At 49.5% G+C, this 18,639-nt stretch overlaps 2 protein-coding genes across 9 annotated transcripts in view; one reads left to right on the forward strand and one right to left on the reverse strand.

Annotated features, from left to right (window-relative positions):
* CAND2 (cullin associated and neddylation dissociated 2 (putative)) overlaps nt 1-7,259 on the reverse strand; it is a 28,632-nt gene extending 21,373 nt beyond the window's left edge. Inside the window, exons 1-2 of the mRNA XM_055558464.1 lie at nt 7,104-7,259; nt 1,933-2,076 (exon numbers count right to left, since the gene is read on the reverse strand). Coding sequence (XP_055414439.1) covers nt 1,933-2,076; nt 7,104-7,171 — 212 coding nt within the window. The 5' untranslated portion in view covers nt 7,172-7,259. The remainder of the gene's footprint in view (nt 1-1,932; nt 2,077-7,103) is intronic.
* A 41-nt stretch (nt 7,260-7,300) lies between these two features.
* TMEM40 (transmembrane protein 40) overlaps nt 7,301-18,639 on the forward strand; it is a 47,136-nt gene continuing 35,797 nt past the window's right edge. For 6 of the 8 annotated variants that reach the window (XM_055558465.1, XM_055558469.1, XM_055558467.1 and 3 more), the window contains exons 1-2: nt 7,301-7,553; nt 7,642-7,941. In XM_055558465.1, coding sequence (XP_055414440.1) covers nt 7,917-7,941 — 25 coding nt within the window. In that variant the 5' untranslated portion in view covers nt 7,301-7,553; nt 7,642-7,916. Of the gene's footprint in view, nt 7,942-18,279; nt 18,374-18,639 lie in introns of those variants that run through there. The other 2 variants (XM_055558466.1, XM_055558468.1) reach the window with 2 other exon arrangements.

Here is an 18,639-nt window from a genome sequence, read left to right on the forward strand (position 1 = left end):
AGTGCACACCAGTTTGCAAAACTCAATTTCTTTATCCATCTAAGAAATCACGGGTCCTCCCACTCAACCTCCTATAGCACTGTTTCCCAGTAGGGGTAATACTGCTCTGAGGGGTGTTTTGGAAATTTACTGGCAGGCCTTCTATTAGTTATGCTCATCATAGCTAGTGAGATGGTACTTCTGGCTTTTATTGAAGGGAGAAAGGGGTGGCCGGGTGTGACAGAAAGACAAGAAACCATGTTTCTTGTCCTGCTGGAGTTTCTAACATCCCACTGGGCAGTCACACAGGTAAAAAGTCTTTCTATAATTATCTGAGTCCAAAATGAAAATGAAATAATTTTGAAATAATGAAATAATTTGAAAAAATGAAATAATTTTGAAAATAATGAAATTATTTTGGAAATAATTTCCAAAATGAAATTATATGTAATTATATGTAATTTCATTTCACATATAAACACAAAAATACTTTTTTGTACCATTTTAATATACTCTAAAATTTCAAAAAAATGCAGTTATCAAGTAACTCAAAGGCAGATTGTAGTTTGTTGTTCTGGGAAACTTTACCAGGAGATGGTCACCATTTCAGAAATCTCCTAAAAGCAATGCCACTGTGCTGGTATTTGAGTCCCCAGCATCCATACCTGTCTCCACCTGCTTCCTGCCTCAGCGCTGACAGCAAGCCTACACTCTGGTGCAGGCTTCCCATAACTTTATTACACGGCTACCATCAACGTGCCTGAGCATTTATGCACTGAAACACACACGATCTTATTATCAACTGCATTCCTCTTTTTCCTTTATGTGCCGGTTTAGGGCATTATATAAAGTGTTTTGTAATCATGGGTAGAGGCTGGTTCTAGTATGCATGAATCTCATTTCATGGTAAGAAAAGAGTATTTCACATTATGTGTTATAAAAGGGGTTACTGCTTTTGCTAGTAGGAAACCAGTCCACCTGATCTCAATTCCACTGTCAGAGGGATGACCAGACCACAAGCCTGAGCATGTCTTGTTCCCCAGTGAGACTCTTTACTGAAATCCCCTGCTCTCGGGGTCAAGTTGAAATTCACTACCAGCCCAGGACACCAGGATCCAGCCCACAGAGTACTGTTTTGAGACACAGTGCCCCTGTTCTCTGTTGACCCCTGCCATCCCTCGGTCCCCTGCCCACCCCAGCACACACACACACGTGTTCTGCACATAACCCATCTTGCTTTTTCAACTCTGGGGGTAACCAGCAAAGGTCTCAGAACCACACCTCATGAGGCCAATGGCAAAGACCCCCGTGTTCTTTCACCCCCACCATTTCTGTACATGCCAGCCTGACTTTCCAGCTGCCAGCATTCACATCTGTGTCTGAGGGTTTTCTCTACTTGGAGATATCAAGGAATGCATAACCCCCTGCCTACCCCAGGAGCAGCCCTCAACCAAGGAAAGCTGGCAGCTGGGACCACCCTGAAGGTCTTGTCCTACACTGTGTTCCAGGAACCACCCCTCGCCCCAGCAGGGTTAAGCGCCACTTGCCCACAGCGGTACGCTGCTTGAGAAGTCGTGTTTATTGCTTTTCTTCCTTCCCTATGGCCCCACCAGCTTCCTGGGATCTCTTCCCTAATAAACTTACACGTGAACCTCTGCCACAGGGTGTACTTCCGGGGGAACCCAGACCAAGGCACTGTCCAGCTCGACTGGCACCCTAAGGAGTTGCTTGGTCGTGTCCGACTCTTTGCGACCCCACAGACTATAGCCCGCCAGGCTCCTCTGTCTATGGGATTCTCCAGGCAAGAATACTGGAGTGGGTTGCCATGCCCTTCTCCAGGGGATCTGCCTGACCCGGGGAGGTGCTCCAAGAACTTCTCAGCCAGTCTTCTCCCAGCGGCTGGACCCCCAAAGGGGCAGGGACCCTCTGGCTCCCAGTGGGGCTGACACTTACCACTTGACCGCCAGGTTCTGCACCTCCCCGTTCTTGTCCTCCAGGAGCCGGAGCAGCATCTTCACCACCTTGCGCTCACTGTCCTCGTCCAGCTGGATGGAGTCCTTCTGAAGCTCCGACATCAGGTCACTGGTGGCCATGAACCTGGGCAGGGAGGGTGGAGGGGCATTGCCTAGCAGACCCCGGGCCCTGGTGACTTGGGCAGTACCCTTACAGTTCTCCCAGGAGCACACCTTGATACAAAGGGGCAGTCAAGAGCAGGTGGATTATCTGGGCTGTAGGCACAGCTAGGTCATCACAAGGAGTCCTGTGTGTGAGCTTGTACTGACTTCCAGATTCTCTTGTCTGAATACAGCTGGGTCTACAGTCTATGGTTTTTCCACTAGTCATGTACGGATGTGAGAGCTGGACCGTAAAGAAGGCTGAGCACCAAAGAACGGATGCTTTCGAACTGTGGTGCTAGAGCAGACTTTTGAGAGTCCCTTGGACAGCAAGGAGATCAGACAAGTCCATCCTAAAGGAAATCAACCCTGAATATTCATTGGAAAGACTGATGCTGAAGCTGAAGCTCCACTACTCTGACCACCTGATGTGAATAAGCCAACTCACCTGAGAAGACCCTGATGCTGGGAAAGACTGAGGGCAAGGAGGAGAAGGGGACGACAGAGGATGAGACAGTTGGATGGCATCACCAACTCAATGGACATGAGTTTGAGCAAGCTCCAGGAGATAGTGACGTGCTGCATGGGGTGGCAAAGAGTAGGATATGGCTGATCGACTGAACAATAGCTTCCGGTGACAGTACCTGGCTCAAGGCAGTGACAGCTGCCCTCTGGAGGTGGACACACGCTCTCCAGGCCTGCAGGATCTCCCCAGGCCCACTGCACCTGCTTACTGGCTCTTGCAGACACTTGACAGCAGCAAGGTGAGATGCAGTGAAGTCCAGATCAGAGAGTGGGCGACCCCAGAAAAAGAGTCAGGCTTTTGATCCCCCACCAGCCTGGTTTTCTAGCTTTATCAAGTCAACCAAGAAGCTCCCCCAGCCCTGCACCTCACAACCTGCCAAGCCAAGGCTCCTAGGGCAAAACTGGTCACAGTAGGATTCCAGCCTCATCTTTGCAGGCTCAGACCTGCTGCTGGATGTCACAGTGGGCCCCAGGGCCCCTCAGGCAGGAGGGCGCTTGTCAGTGTCACGGCTGTTTATCTTTAACAGCTGGGATAAGCCTCAAGCTGCTGCGAGAAGGAAAGAGGTTAGGCTGGAGGCAGGGAGAGAGTGGCAGGATTGACGATGCCCACCTCTGGGCCTGCCTGCTGCAGAAGCAGCAGCCAAGGTCAGATGAAGGAAGAGATTTGGATCTGAGCCAGGACAAGGCTGAGGGTATGGGCTCCCCAGGTGGCTCAGTGGTCAAGAATCTGCCTCCCAATGCAGGAGACGCAGGTTCGATCCCTGGGTTGGGAAGATCCCCTGGAGGAAGAAATGGCAACTCACTCCAGCATTCTCGCCTGGGAAACCCAATGAACAGAGGAGGCTGGTGGGCTACAGTCTGTGGGGTCACCAAGAGTCAGACACGACTAAACAACAACAGCAACAAGGCCTGGGGTAGCCACATGCAGTCCTAAGTCTGTCCAGCTGAAGGGATGTTCAGAGAAGGCAGGCAGGACCCTGAAGCTGAGTTTCTGCTGCAATTTGTAGAGACCCAGCTCAGCCTGGCAACCCAAGGGGTGTGCTCCTTTGCCCAAGATGGGCCTCCTGCCCCTTTCTTTCTTTTCTACCTACCGAACTCCTATTCATCTGCCAAGGGCTAACTCAAATGTCCCAGTCTTGGGGAAGACTCCTCTCACCATCCTGCCCTATCCTCCACCCACAGTCTCTAAGCACACTTGGTCTCCCTGGACAGGAACCTCTCAGATACCCTGCTCCCCTTCATTATAGCACCTCTCACACTGCACTACAAGCTTGGTTACCAGTGTCTCCTCCATTTAACATGAACTCATAGAGGCCTGTCAGTTCATCTCCAAGTCTCCAGGCCCAGCAAACAACTAGCCCAAAGAGGCCCTGAGTGGGCAGGGTGAGGGCAGGAGGGGGAGGAGGGTTAGAGTCAGGCCCTAACAGAGCTCAGAGCCAGAGAGCTGTGTGGAAATCCAAACGCTGAAACCCATTCGTCTGAAACATGCTCCAGCATTTCAGACACTGCCAAGTTCCTGCAAATACTCAGCTCTCAGACATATATTAATATATGTGTATATGTGTACAGTGGTGATAAGAAGGGTAAAAAGGAAAGGGTATAACTTGGTAGATAGGAGCTTGGGCACTGAAGTTTGACTTTAGGTAAATATACTGGTCATGCCATTTATCACCTGGGTGACCTTGAGCAACTGGCTCCTCTCTCAGCCTCAATTTTTTCTTTTACAAAAATGGGAATTTTCCTTGCCCCACTTCATAACATCCTGGGGATGTTTTAATGGGACAACCAGCTCTTAGCATGAGGCAGGTGAGGAAACTAGGTTCAGAGAGGTTGCAAGAACCGCCCATTGTCACCCAGCAAGTTGGGAAAAGAATCAGCCTGCCACTCAGCTCTCCTGGCTCCTCAACCAATACTACTCTGTGTTTTCAAGAAATGATGTAGCAGGGACTTCCCTGGTGGTCCAGTGGCTACGACTCTGTGCTTCCACTGCAGGGGGCCCTGGTTCCATCCCTGGGCGGGGAACTAGATCCCACATGCTGCAACTAAAGATCAAAGATTCCGTGTGCTCCCACAAGGTGAGACCCAGCATAGCCAAATCAACAAAGAAATATTCAAAAAAATGACGCAGGAATTCCTGCAAGACCCCTCAGTTTACTCGTTTCACTGCTGGAGTCTGAGTGGGAACAGAACAGCCCCCTGCTCACAGAGTGGGGACTGGGAACCACGGGGATGGAAGATTCCCTCCACCTGCCCAGGACCCCCACTTGCAGTCACCACCCGCCTCCAGGAGCCAGAGGACACAGTCTCAGTTTCATTCCAGAGAAACCCTAGAGGCGACTCAGCTGAAACACTGGGCCACATGGGTGCCTGGACAGCTGGTCAAGCAGGACCCAGCCCCCCTGGTATTTGGACTGTAAAAATAGACACCATCCTCATATGCTTGGGGGTGGTTTTAAGTGTTCTCAGGACCGCTGGCAGAGCAGACTGGGCGGGCTTCTCAGGCTCCAGTTGGCAAGGCCGATTCCCTCTCCTGGAGCCTGGCCCCGAGGCCCTAGACAGTGGGGCACATCCCCTCGGCCACCGGCCGGCTGTGTGACCTTGAGCAAGTCACTTCACCTCTCCAAGCTTCTGGAGACCAGGAAGAACAATCGCAACCACATAGGCAGATGGGAGGACTGAATGAGATTATACTGGACAACAGGGAGCCTGGGACAGAGAAAACCTTCACTGAGCACCTGCTGTGTACCCAGAACAGCCTCCGAGACACAGAAGGAGAGTATACAGTCCAGTGGTCCAGGGGCTCCGGGTCTCCCAGGCTCCAGAAGAGAACGCAGCAGAAACGTAGGACGGGCACTGGAGGCATCCCAAGGAGGCGATGACTGAGAAGGAGCTAGCCTGGTGAAGCAGGGAAATGAAGGGACAAAGAACTTCCAGGTAAAGGCCCAGAGCAAAGAGACGCTGCAGCCTTCTGATGTGCACAGGATCACAACAGTGTCCCTGGGGCTTCCCTGGTGGCTCAGGGGTAAAGAATCTGTCAGCCAATGCAGGAGATGCGGGTTCGACCCCTGGGTCGGGAAGATCCCCTGGAGAAGGAAATGGCAACCCACTCCAGTATTCTTGCCTGGAGAATTCCATGGACAGAGGAGCCTGGCGGGCTACAGTTCATGGGGTGGCAAAAGAGTCAGACACAATTTAGCCACCAAACAGCAACAACGAATTAAGCATTCACCTGGTGCCAGCATCCCACATATAGCTAACTCTTCACACCAACCCTCCAGGTGGGTTGCTATTATCCCATTTCACAGAGCTTCTGAGGCTCAGAGGGATTAAGCAGCTTGTCCGAAATCATACCGCCAGTAAATGACTGGAGGCAGGATCTGAACCCAAGACTGTGGCTCTGAGGCTCTACTAAAGACGGGGTCTACTAAAGGGGGGCTGTGGAGGAATGAGTTGCTGAAGGCAGGGTCAGAACAGGAGGGCAGGGCCTCAGTCTCCTCCCCAGTCAAGAATCAGACAGCCTTGCCGAAATCTCATCCTCTGTGTTAGACTGACCTGGATGTGGAAGCAGATTCTCCACTTCCTAACTCTGTGACTGCACCTGAGCCCTTTCTGCCTCTGAGCCTTTCTCTCCCCATCTGTAAAATGGGGTAACTGACCGAACGCTCAATGGGTGGGCGTGGCTATCCCCTCTGAAAATTTCTTATAGCTCAGAGGGTCCAGAACAGGCTCTGTGATCATGGGCCAATCCGTTTCCCCCTCCTTGGGCCTCAGTTTCCCCAGAGGAGGAGGGCGTTGGACCGAAAAAGGGAGTGGCCCACAAAAACATAGAAGCCCCTATCCGAAGCATCACCTACCCGTGTCTGCAAAGCCACTCAGCCCAGCCCCCTCCCGCAGGCAGGGTCGGAGCAAACCCGCGAGGGGAGGGAAGGGGAAAGGGTACCCCTCTGAAGTGCGGGGGTGGAGGTGAGGTCGCTGAGAGGGGGCTGAGCTGAGGGTCCCAGTGAAAAAGTCAGCCCTGGGGGCTGGTGCCCCAGGAAGGGAACGGGTTTCAATGCGGAGAAGAGGAGGCAGGAGAGGCCGAGGGCTTCAGCGTGGGTTGGAGAGGAGGGCCGGGGCCCGTGGCACGCGCGGAGAAATGCTGGCTTGGGCAGAAACGCAAGAGAAGTAGAGAAACCGGGCGGCCGAGGGCCGAGCGGCGGGACGGGAGGCAGGGGCTGAAGTTTGCGCGGTGGGAATCGCAGCTGGGCTGGAGTCTCGGAGAGGGCCGGGCAGCGATCCGCGGACAAGGGGCGACCCCCCAAACCCCGAGCTCCGGCGCGGGGCGCAGAGGCGGGGAGGGGGCGTCTCGGGGGGCGGGGTGGAGCTCCGGGAGGGATGCGAGGCGGGGGCTGCAGGGTCCCGGGGGGCAAGGACCGGAGCTCCAGGAGGGGAAGGCCGGGGGTTCAGGGCGGGGCGGCCCGGCGCGGAGCCCGGCCGCGGGCGCACCTGAAGTCCTTGTCGCTGGACGTCATCTTCTCCAGGAGGCTGGAGATGTGGAAGGCGGCGGTGCTCATTGTGGCTGCGCCGCGGGGCCGCCGGCGGGAGGGAATATGGCGGCGCAGGCCCCCTCCCCCGCCGCGCGCGGGCTGTGCTCAGCGGACAGAAATAGCCGCCCCCGCCCCGCCCCGCCTGCCGGCGCCGCGCTCGCTGCGGCCGCGGCCGCCGCTGCGGGAGGCAGCAAGCGGCAGGCGGGAGGCGGGAAACGGGAGGGGCCCGCCAAGGGGCTCGTGGATCCCTCCCCGGCGTCCTTGTCGCAGACGAGAGCCCATCACCGGCTTGCACACTCCCGCGGACGGGGAGCTCACCTCCTCTCAGCGGACAGCTCCTCCCTACAATTCCCCGTGGTACCCTGGATCCTGCTAGCGAGACACAGTCACGGTGACCAGAGACTCTCAGGTGGGAGCCCCCACCTCGGTCAGTTCTGCTCCTGTGAGGCCTTGGCCAAGTTACTTGACTCTCTAAGCCTCAGCTTTCTCATCTGCAGGCATTCCAGAAACAGGAGCTGCTATTGTCGGTCAAGCCAACCAGCGCACTTCCCATACGGCCCACCCCAAAGCCAGACAGAATATGAAAAGTAGTACCCTGTCGCACCAGGCCTTCTGCCTGCCTCATTCAACCCTCAGGACATCACGGCCGGTTTCTTCATCTTACACCCAACGCAACTGAGGCCATAGAGGCAGAGGGGCTTGCTGCAAGTCACACAGCCAGTCAATCTGGGATGGAATCAGGACTGACCCCAGACTGGGCAACAATTCTTAAATGAAGCGGCACAGTTTCTCCACAGGTAGGTACAAGCTCAGGGTGGCAGGATCTATAGGAAAACAGGTAGAGCAGCTAAACTTCTCCAGGACTTCCCTGGTGGTCCAGTGGCTAAGAATCTGCCTGCCAATGCAGGGGACGCAGGGTCCATACCTGATCAGGGAAGATCCGACATTCCTCAGAGCAGCTAAGCCTCTGTGGGACAACTGCTCTCGAGCGGTGCTCTGCAGCAAGAGAAGCCACTGCAATGAGAAACCCCCGAGCTAAATAAATAATATATACATATATATATAGATATAATCAATTGTATTTTTTAACACTAGCAAGCGGGTACTCTTTCTGCCCCCTTCTGATGCCTATGTCAGAAGCTTTCTCTATCTCCTTTATACTTTAATAAAACTTTATTACATAAAAAAAAAAAAAAGAAATTCTCTAAACAGCCAGGAGGCTATTGGATCTTAGAAAAGTGAGTCGTGTGTGCAAGACAACCCTGGGTTCAAATCCCCACGAAGTTGCTTTCTGACTGTGACGCCTTGGGATAATGACACAACCTCTCTGAGCTATTATCGCCTCACCCTTGTAAGAAGGGGATAAAGGAAATCTTTATTTGATAACACACTTCTCGGGTACCTGTTGTTATGGGCTTCTGAGCTCCAGAGCAGCACTGCAATGCTGGAAATTTTCTGTATGTGCAGTGTCCCATATGATGGCCACCAGTCACATGTGGGGCTTCCCTTGTGGCTCAGTGGTAAAGAATCCGCCTGCCAATCCAGGAGACACAGGAGATGCGGGTTCGATCCCTAGGTCGGAAAGATCCCCTGGAGAAGGAAATGGCAACCCACTTCAGTATTCCTGCCTGGGAAATCCCATGGATAGAAGAGCCTGGCGGGCTACAGTCCATGGGGCCGCAAAGAGTCGAACATGACTTAGCAACTAAACAGCAACAACCACAAGCTATTTATAATACTAAATCACTTTATAGCTGTTTATAATATTAAACCACTTCTTTCCGGGATGGAGAAAAATGTCTGGGCTTGAAGCAAACAAGGTTAAACTCTTGTTCTGTCATATCTTTTTGTTCTGTCACATCTTTGGGAAGTGATCTAGGCGGGCAGCTCCAGCCCTGTAGGGGGAGCCAAGGAGCCAAGCGGTGAATGTTCGTCTGTGCGTGCTCAGTCATTTCAGTTGTGTCCAGCTCTTTGCCACCCCATGGACTGTAGCCCTCCAGGCTCCTCTGTCCATGGGATTCTCCAGGCAGGAATACTGGAGTGGGTTCCCATTCCCTCCTCGAGGGGATCTTCCCGACCCCAGGGATCGAACCCGCTCCTCTTACATCTCCTGCACTGGCAGATGAGTTCTTTATCCCTATCTCCACCTGGGAAGTTCTGAGTTTTCCTGTCAGTCTTTACCAAAGAGCCGGGCTGTTAAACATAGGGGGGATATGGAGGGAAACTAAGATGTGGTGAAGAACAACTACTTTTGTGAGAAGACAGAGCTGAATTTGAGTCGCCTCTAGCTGTGTGACCTCAGGCAAGTGGCTTAGCCCCTCTGAGCCTCAGTTTCCACATCTATAAGATGGAAATAATAGCACCCACACAAGAAGGAAAAGCTCTTGGCTGAATGCCGGGCACACAGCAAACCTTCAGTGAACTGTAGCTATTAGTTGTTTTTATTTTTGTTACAGCTTGTAGAGGAGAGGCACATTGAGTCGGATGGCAGAGGGAAGGATTGTGGGAACAGAGGAGAGAGATGGGAAGTGTGAGCCCAGCCTTGAGGAGCAGATACATCCTCCAGGCAGAGAACTGGGCCAGTGTTCCAGACACGCATGCTTGTATCCTCACAGTCTCAGGCTCCATCATAGGGTGCCCTGCATCCTCTCCTCATACCTGCAGGACAGGTGTGTCCTGTGACATCTACCTGGGCTTGAGCCCAGTTAGACACTGATCCCAGGAGTGTCACTGCCCAGAGCTCTTAGGAGAATTCCCAGGCTGAAGGCACTGTGTCCTTCCAGCATGGGTGAGACTGTTCCAAACATTTGGGTCTTGGATCGGAAGATGATCTCAAAAGCCGTTTTTAAAATCTCCCTCCCTCCCTATTTCCTTCCTCCCCCACTCCTCCCTCCCTCCTCTCTTCTTTCTGTTCTTTTTATTCATCATAAAGGTTAACGAGTTGCACATTTATTAAAAGAACTTTATGACTACCTCCTCAAGCACAGAACTATACTTGCAAACCCAACAGCAAGTATGGGACAGGATGACCAAGGCTGACACAATTCACAGCTGGAAATTTTGATACCCAGTTGCTTAAATACAGGCTTCAGACAAAGCAATGGAAGCCACAGTTTGGACACTAGGGTAGGACAAGACCACCTGTCTCCAGGTGAGTTCAGTAACACTGCATGCTCAAAGACGCTTTTTATGGAAACGTCCTAATGACCACGGAAGTAGAAAGAATAATATTGATATAATAAACTCCCGCGTATGATCCCCTAGCTTCTGCTGTTCTTCACGTCGGTTGATTGTCCTTCCTGTCTCCCCCTCCCACATTTTCCCCAAAGCTGGAGTGCTTTTAAGCAAGTAAATCCCAGATCCAATGTCCTGTCACCAGGAATTGCTTCAGCCTGCCATGCCAACGGATGACATTTTTACATAGCTGCTGTGCCAATATCATACCTCACAAAAATAACACTAACCTTTAAATAATCGAATATTTAGTCCATATTCAAGTTTCCCAGATTGTGTTAAAGATGTCTGTTGGCAATTCATTTGTTAGAAGGGTGTTCACAAAATTCACTGGGCTCTGATTTCTACAACTACGGCACTTCACAGGTTTTGCTTTCTGGATGACCTGTACGGGGCACAGACACAGGAAATGCATCCTGCCCCTTCTAAAAAGCTCCAGCTGTGTGCTGGTCACAAAGTAGCTCACAGTAGGCCCTCAAGATAGCCCTGCAAGGTGACGCTGAGCAGGTGCTCCCATCGATAGCCCCAGGACCCCCACTTCAGCTCAAAAGAAGTCCACTCTGATCTGATAGAATGGCTTAAATTTTACTTGTCAAGAGGATCTTTCTGCTTAAAATAAAAAAGAAATTAAAAGCCACCTAAATTGAGTCTGAATCCCTTATTTTGCATTTGTCAGAATGTCCTAGGGTGGATTTTTTCACCACTCACCCCTCCTCTTTAAATTTGTTTGACGAGTACACACTGTTTTATTTATTTATTTTTGGCTGTGCTGTGTCTTCAGTGCTCTGCGAGGGCTTTCTCTAGTTGCGGGGAGTGGGGGCTACTCTCTTGTGGAGCACGGGCTTAGTTACTCCATGGCACGTGGAATCTCCCTGGACCAGGTATCCGTTTCCCGTACACTGGCAGGCAGATTCTTTACCACTGAGCCACCAGGGAAGTCCACCCACCCCCTTTTTGGAAAAAAAAAAAAATTTAGCTCTTGTCTTTGTTCTTTAGAGGGGGCATTGAGACCCTGGTGTCTGAGAGTCAGAGGGCTCTCAAGATGACCAGGTCCAACTTTTGCCTTCAGCTGCAGAGGTTTTCCATAGGCCCATTCTATAGTTGAAACAACTGAGGCCTGGAGGCCCAGGGTGAGTCAGGCTTAATCTAGATGCAGAACTATTTTCAACTCCATCTCAGATTGCATCAGATACACCCATTGTTTCTTAAAGAATATGGAATTGCAAAGGCCAGAGGCTACCTCTTCAAAAGTAGATTTAAATGACACATACAGGAGCTTCTTGGAGTTTCTCCATGAAGCAGTGAAAAAAGCCCTGCCTTTGGAGTTGGGGAAACCTGGGTTCAAGTCCCATCTTAGCCATATCTGTTATGTCACGCTGAGCAGTCCTGTACTCCTCTGGTTCTCACTTTTCTCATCCATGAAATGGGGCGATAGTTCCTGTTTAGAGCATTCATTTAAGAAATGTTTGAAAATGATTAAGACAGGCCCTGCCGTCAGAGGCATCCATTTGGTGAGTAAGTAGAAACTCACGTCAAGAACTGGGCTTGGGCTCCTCTGGAGTCTCAGTGATTAACAATCCACCTGCTGACGCAGGAGACACGGGTTTGGTCCCTGATCTGGGAAGATCCCACATGCCGCACAGCCAGCAAGCCCATGTGTCACAACTACTGAGCCTGTGCTCTAGAACTCGCACACTGCAACTACTGAAGCCCGAACACTCCAGAGCCTGAGCTCCGAAACAAGAGGGGAAGCCACCTCAACGAGAAGCCCGCACACCACAGCTAGAGAAAAAGCCGTGTGGCAACAAAGATCCAGCACAAATTAATTAATTATTAATGACAATTTAAAAAAGAACCAGGCTCCAGGGTGTTCATAGTAGGGGCACGTTCTCCAGCCCCCTACACCCACAGGGCATCACTCTCAGACCAGACCCAGGAAGTCTCTGGGGAGTTCCCATCCGCCTGAGGGATCCCAGAGCTTCATTACAAGTGTGTCAAGGCCTAGGAAGGGCTGACTACATCCAGGCGCTGCCCCGAACACTTCATACAAATAATCTCACCACGGGTTGGGACAGCCGTCTCCCACGTTGTGACGGATGTGGAGACTGAGGCCAAGCTGTCAAGCTGTGTAACTGTTGTCTGCAGAGTTCACGTGCCTGCTGAGTCAGGGGGCCCCCCCACCCCGGCTGTCAGTTCTGGAATGCAGGGAAGCCGGATGCCACGCTCAGCTGCTGAGCTAGCTCCCCGGGGCTGTCAGCTGTGCCCACAGGATAGAGGGAGGTTGTCCCATGAATCACTCCCCCGACATACACACAGCAGTGAGGTCACCTCAGGATGGAGCTAAGTTGGACTCCCTCATGCCTCTGGCAGCTCTGTCATGGCCCTGGAGATCCGCCCACGGCAGAGAGGTAGGAAATGCCTGGAGGTCCTCCCTCCCACCTTCCGGAGGTCAACTCTTATTTGCTCAGAGAGGGGAAGTACCCTCACCTGGGACTGCTCTGTACTGTGTAGTCACTCCATTGTGAGTGACGGGATGTCACGCTGTTCATTTAGGCCTTGACACACTTGTAATGAAGCTCTGGGATCCCTGTCCCTAGTCCTCTCTACCCCTGCCACTGCACCAGCTCACCAGGATTCTGCCCCTTGTGTTTTGCCCCCAATCCACAATCAGTTCTGTTCAGTCGCTCAGTCGTGTCCGACTCTTTGCGACCCCATGAATAGCAGCACGCCAGGCCTCCCTGTCCACCACCAACTCCCAGAGTTCACTCAGACTCACGTCCATCGAGTCAGATATTATATATTATAATGTAGATATTATATATTATAATATATTATATTGTAGTATAATTGTAATTATATTGTAATATAATATAATATATTATAATTTAGATATTATATATTATAATATATTATAATGTCAATATTAATTGACTGTGGCCTGCCAGGCTCCTCTGTCCATGGAATTTCCCAGGCAAGAATACTGCAGGTTGCCGCTTCCTTCTCCAGGGGATCTTCCCCACCCAGGGATTGAACCTGCGTCTTCTGCTTGGCAGGCAGTTTCTTTACCACTGAACCACCTGGAACTAGAAGATAGTAAACACGAGGTATTGACTGGGTCTTATGGGCACTGCTACGTGCCAGTCACTGAAACCTTTCAGTGGTAGGAAGTATAACGTAGTCCATTGGTTCTTCGATGTGGGCAAGCACAAGACTCACCCGGCATGTTGGAGGGTGGCTAAAATACAAATTGCAGTTCCCGCCTCCAATCTCTGATTCATTAGGACTAGGATGGGACTCAAGAGTTTGCTTTTCTAAAAAGGTTACAGGTGATGCTGATGTTGCTGGTCCAGGGACCACATTTTGAGGACAACTGATTAGTTCAACTTCCTTCCCCTTGCTTAATGGTGGTTCTCAAGTTCATTTTTCCAGGGACGGAGATCTCATTGCCTATTCTGTCAACCTATTTCATTTCTAGATAGTTTTCACTGTGAAGATATGACTTGTGTGTGTCCTTGTGCTGAGATGAAACTAACCCTCTTGGCTCTCTCCTGGCCAGTTCTCTCTGCCACTGGACTGCATGGTCTCATCAGAAAGGAGCAATTAGAGGGGAGAGGAGACTTGCAATTAGACCAAAGTTCTCCCTCACCTGCACAGTCCAGAGCCACCAAGCCCTCTCAGTTCTCCCCTCTAAATCAACTGTCCAATAGCAATATATTGTGAGGGAATTCCCTGGTTGTCCAGTGGTTAGGACTCTGGGCTCTCACGGCTGAGGACCTGGATTTGATCCCTGGTTGGGGAACTAAGATCCCACAAGCTGCATAGCCAAAAAACCAAGCACACACACACACACACACACACATTCACTATATGTGTATATATGGATATATATATTATATATATTAGAATTATTATATATTATACACTAAAATATATAATTTTATTATATTATAGTAATATATTATATTACTATATTATATATTATGTATATAAAATATAATATATATAATATATAATATATAGTAATATATAAATACAATATATTATAATTATATATATAGTAATATAATTAAATATATATTATAAATATATTATAATTAATATTATATTAATATATTTAATATATATTAATAATTATATTAATAATATATTAATAATTATAATTATATAATAATATAATATAATATATAATTATATAAGAATTATATAATATATAATGATTATATAATATTAATAATAAAATATATTAATAATATATAATATATAATTAATAATATATTAATATAATATTGATATATTATAAATCTTATTCTATAATATATATTATACATAATATTATATTATATAATATTATACATGATATATTATATATATTATATATAATATATTTATAAAATTTATATATAATATATATAGATATATACCTATATAGATATTATATATGATATATAATGTATATCTATATTATATATGATATATAATGTATATCTATATTATATATGATATATAATGTATATCTATATTATATATGATATATAATGTATATCATATATAATATATGATAAATGTGTATTATATGTAGATATTATATATTATATCATAGATGATATACAGTATATAATATATAATACTATATTATAACATATATAATATATATCAATATAATATATATCAATATATCAATATAATATAGTATAATGTATCAGATCAGATCAGATCAGATCAGTCACTCAGTCGTGTCCAACTCTTTGCAACCCCATGAATCACAGCACACCAGGCCTCCCTGTCCATCACCAACTCCCGGAGTTCACTGAGACCCACGTCCATCGAGTCAGCGATGCCATCCAGCCATCTCATCCTCTGTCGTCCCCTTCTCCTCCTGCCCCCAAATCCTTCCCAGCATCAGTCTTTTCCAATGAGTCAACTCTTTGCATGAGGTGGCCAAAGTACTGGAGTTTCAGCCTCAGCATCATTCCTTCCAAAGAAATCCCAGGGCTGATCTCCTTCAGAATGGACTGGTTGGATCTCCTTGCAGTCCAAGGGACTCTCAAGAGTCTTCTCCAACACCACAGTTCAAAAGCATCAATTCTTCGGCGCTCAGCCTTCTTCACAGTCCAACTCTCACATCCATACATGACCACAGGAAAAACCATAGCCTTGACTAGACGGACCTTTATTGGCAAAGTAATGTCTCTGCCTTTCAATATGCTATCTAGGTTGGTCATAACTTTTCTTCCAAGGAGTAAGCATCTTTTAATTTCATGGCTGCAGTCACCATCTGCAGTGATTTTGGAGCCCCAAAAAATAAAGTCTGACACTGTTTCCACTGTTTCCCCATCTATTTCCCATGAAGTGATGGGACTGGACGCCATAATCTTCGTTTTCTGAATGTTGAGCTTTAAGCCAACTTTTTCACTCTCCTCTTTCACTTTCATCAAGAGGCTTTTGAGTTTGTCTTCCCTTTCTGCCATAAGGGTGGTGTCATCTGCATATCTGAGGTTATTGATATTTCTCCTGGCAATCTTGATTCCAGCTTGTGCTTCTTCCAGCCCAGCGTTTCTCATGATGTACTCTGCATACAAGTTAAATAAGCAGGGTGACAATATACAGCCTTGACATACTCCTTTTCCTATTTGGAACCAGTCTGTTGTTCCATGTCCAGTTCTAACTGTTGCTTCCTGACCTGCATATAGGTTTCTCAAGAGGCAGGTCAGGTGGTCTAGTATTCCCATCTCTTGAAGAATTTTCCACAGTTTATTGTGATCCACACAGTCAAAGGCTTTGGCATAGTCAATAAAGCAGAAATAGATGTTTTTCTGGAACTCTCTTGCTTTTTCCATGATCCAGCGGATGTTGGCAATTTGATCTCTGGTTCCTCTGCCTTTTCTAAAACCAGCTTGAACATCTGGAAGTTCATGGTTCACATATTGCTGAAGCCTGGCTTGGAGAATTTTGAGCATTACTTTACTAGTGTGTGAGATGAGTGCAATTGTGCGGTAGTTTGAGCATTCTTTGGCATTCCCTTTCTTTGGGATTGGAATGAAAACTGACCTTTTCCAGTCCTGTGGCCACTGCTGAGTTTTCCAAATTTGCTGGCATATTGAGTGCAGCACTTTCACAGCATCATCTTTCAGGATTTGAAATAGCTCAATATTTCAAATTGCCAGTCCACAATACGGCAGCCAAATCATTGGTCTGAAACGTAAGATTTGATCGTATCCCCATCACCCTCAGGATAATGCCTGATCTCCTTGATGTGGCTTCCAAGTCCTCTCTCTCTTTCCCTTCTCCCCTCCTCTAGCCCCCAAGCCCCCCACTCTCCCACTTTACTGAATTCATTTGCAGGTCCTCAACACAATAGTGCCTCTTACCACTAAACATTTGCACACCTGGTGCCCTCTACCTCTAAACCTTTGCACCCTTGGAATGCATTTGGGCTACCCTTTCAGGTCACTCTCATTCTACAAAATTTATCGAGCGCCTACTACGTGTTGGACACTGTTCCAGATCTTGAAACTAAGAAACACATAAGAAGGAGGTATACATAACAAGAAAATAGCGTGTCTGATGGTGAGCAGTAAAGCAGGATGCAAGAGAAAGGTGGTGCTGGTGGTTACTACTATATACAGGGTGGTCAGGGAAGGCTTCTTGGAAACGGTGACGTTTGGGTAGAGAGACCTGAAAAAGTGAGGGAAGGAGCAAGGTGGCTGTCTGGGAAAAGCACTCTAGGCAGAGGGAACAGCCAGGGCAAAGGCCCTAAGGAGGGAGGGCCTAACTGGAGTGTTTAGGGCACATTCCTAGGTGTCTGGGGCAGAGTGAGAGAGGACGTCATAGGAATTAATGTCAGAGAGGGCAAGGAGTGGGCGGCACATAGTACAGGGCTGTGTAAGAATAGAAGTTAGTAAGGGGGGTGTCCTGGGGGGGTGCTGAGCAGAGGGGGGACATGAGCTGACTTGGTTTTAACCAGATCCCTCTGGCTGCCCTGATGAGAACAGATAGTGGGTGGTGGACAGGAGCAAAGAGACTAGTGGATATACCAGGGTGGTTGCAAGGAGATGGCATGAAGAGGCTGGATTCAGAATATGTTGAAGGGAGGGCCAACAGGGTTTTCCAGAGAAGTCAGAACCGGAGTATGAGAGAGCGAAGAGTCAAGGATGATTCCAAGGATGACTCCTGAGCTTAGATGATTCCTCTTCCAGGAAGCCCTCCTGGGAACCCCCAGCTTCTTGGGCCTTGCCTTCATGGAGATTGTCATGGCCTGTCTCCCTCAAGGTGCTACCCAGGGCAGGGTAGGACTTGTTTACTGTCCTTCTTCCAGAGTGTTTGAGAGGTGAGTGAGAAGGCAAGCTGAGCTGGGGTTAATTCTGGCCTCAACTTTGAGAGGTCTATCCCCAGCCCCCACCCATTTGGGATCCACAAGTCAGTAGATATTCTAGCCTTTGCCTAGTTTCCTCACCACCGGAGGGCATTGCCAGCCCCATTCACAGGAGTCTCTCAAGGCAACACTGAGCCTAGGGCCACCTCTTCTGCTGCCGGTCTAACCTCCGTCCTCGGGGGAGCATCAGGTTGGCCCACATGGCTGTGCCCTGAGTCAACCTCACCCACGGCAGGGAGGAGGCGGCCCTAGGACGGAGCTTGACATAGCCAGAGTGGTGCAACAGGTCCTGAAGTTAGAGGGCATGGCCGTGGCCCCGTGGGGAGGAGGGGACAGGGGCCTAGGGGTGCACACGCCCCATCTGCCCTTCTGGCATACCGGGGTAAGAGTCAGATCAGACAGGAAGACCGGGGCCGACGGCACCGCAGGAAGGAATGCCACGCCGGTGAGCTTGTGAACCTTGGTCCCCCAGCGCAGCTTCAGGCCCCGCCCTGCCCAGCGTCAGGCCCCGCCCCTCCCGTCGGGGGCGGGGCCACCTCTCCGCCCTACTCCCCCGCCCCTCCCCGGGCACCAGCAGTCCACGGTCGCATCGCCTCCAGCACGCACCTGCCTCCGGAGCTCAGGTAAGGGACACGGGGCGCCTGAGGGGCGGGGTGGGGGGATTTTTTTCCGAGTTTTGGGGAGAAAGAAGCTCTTCAGCAGGCCTGACATTCTGTGGTTCCCGGCGGGCCTGAATTTGAGTCCCACTCAGGGGCTTCCCAGTCATGTGAGCGCCTCCGTCTCCTCTGGAGAGTCAGGGGACAGTGAAGTTCTCCTCCCCAGTGCTGGGAGCGTCCTGCCGGCCCACTCTGGGTCTGTCGCTAACTTGCTCTGCGGGGCCTTCAGAAAC

Source organism: Bubalus kerabau, chromosome 20, assembly GCF_029407905.1.
Source record: "Bubalus kerabau isolate K-KA32 ecotype Philippines breed swamp buffalo chromosome 20, PCC_UOA_SB_1v2, whole genome shotgun sequence".
NCBI classification, from domain to species: Eukaryota; Metazoa; Chordata; class Mammalia; order Artiodactyla; family Bovidae; genus Bubalus; species Bubalus kerabau.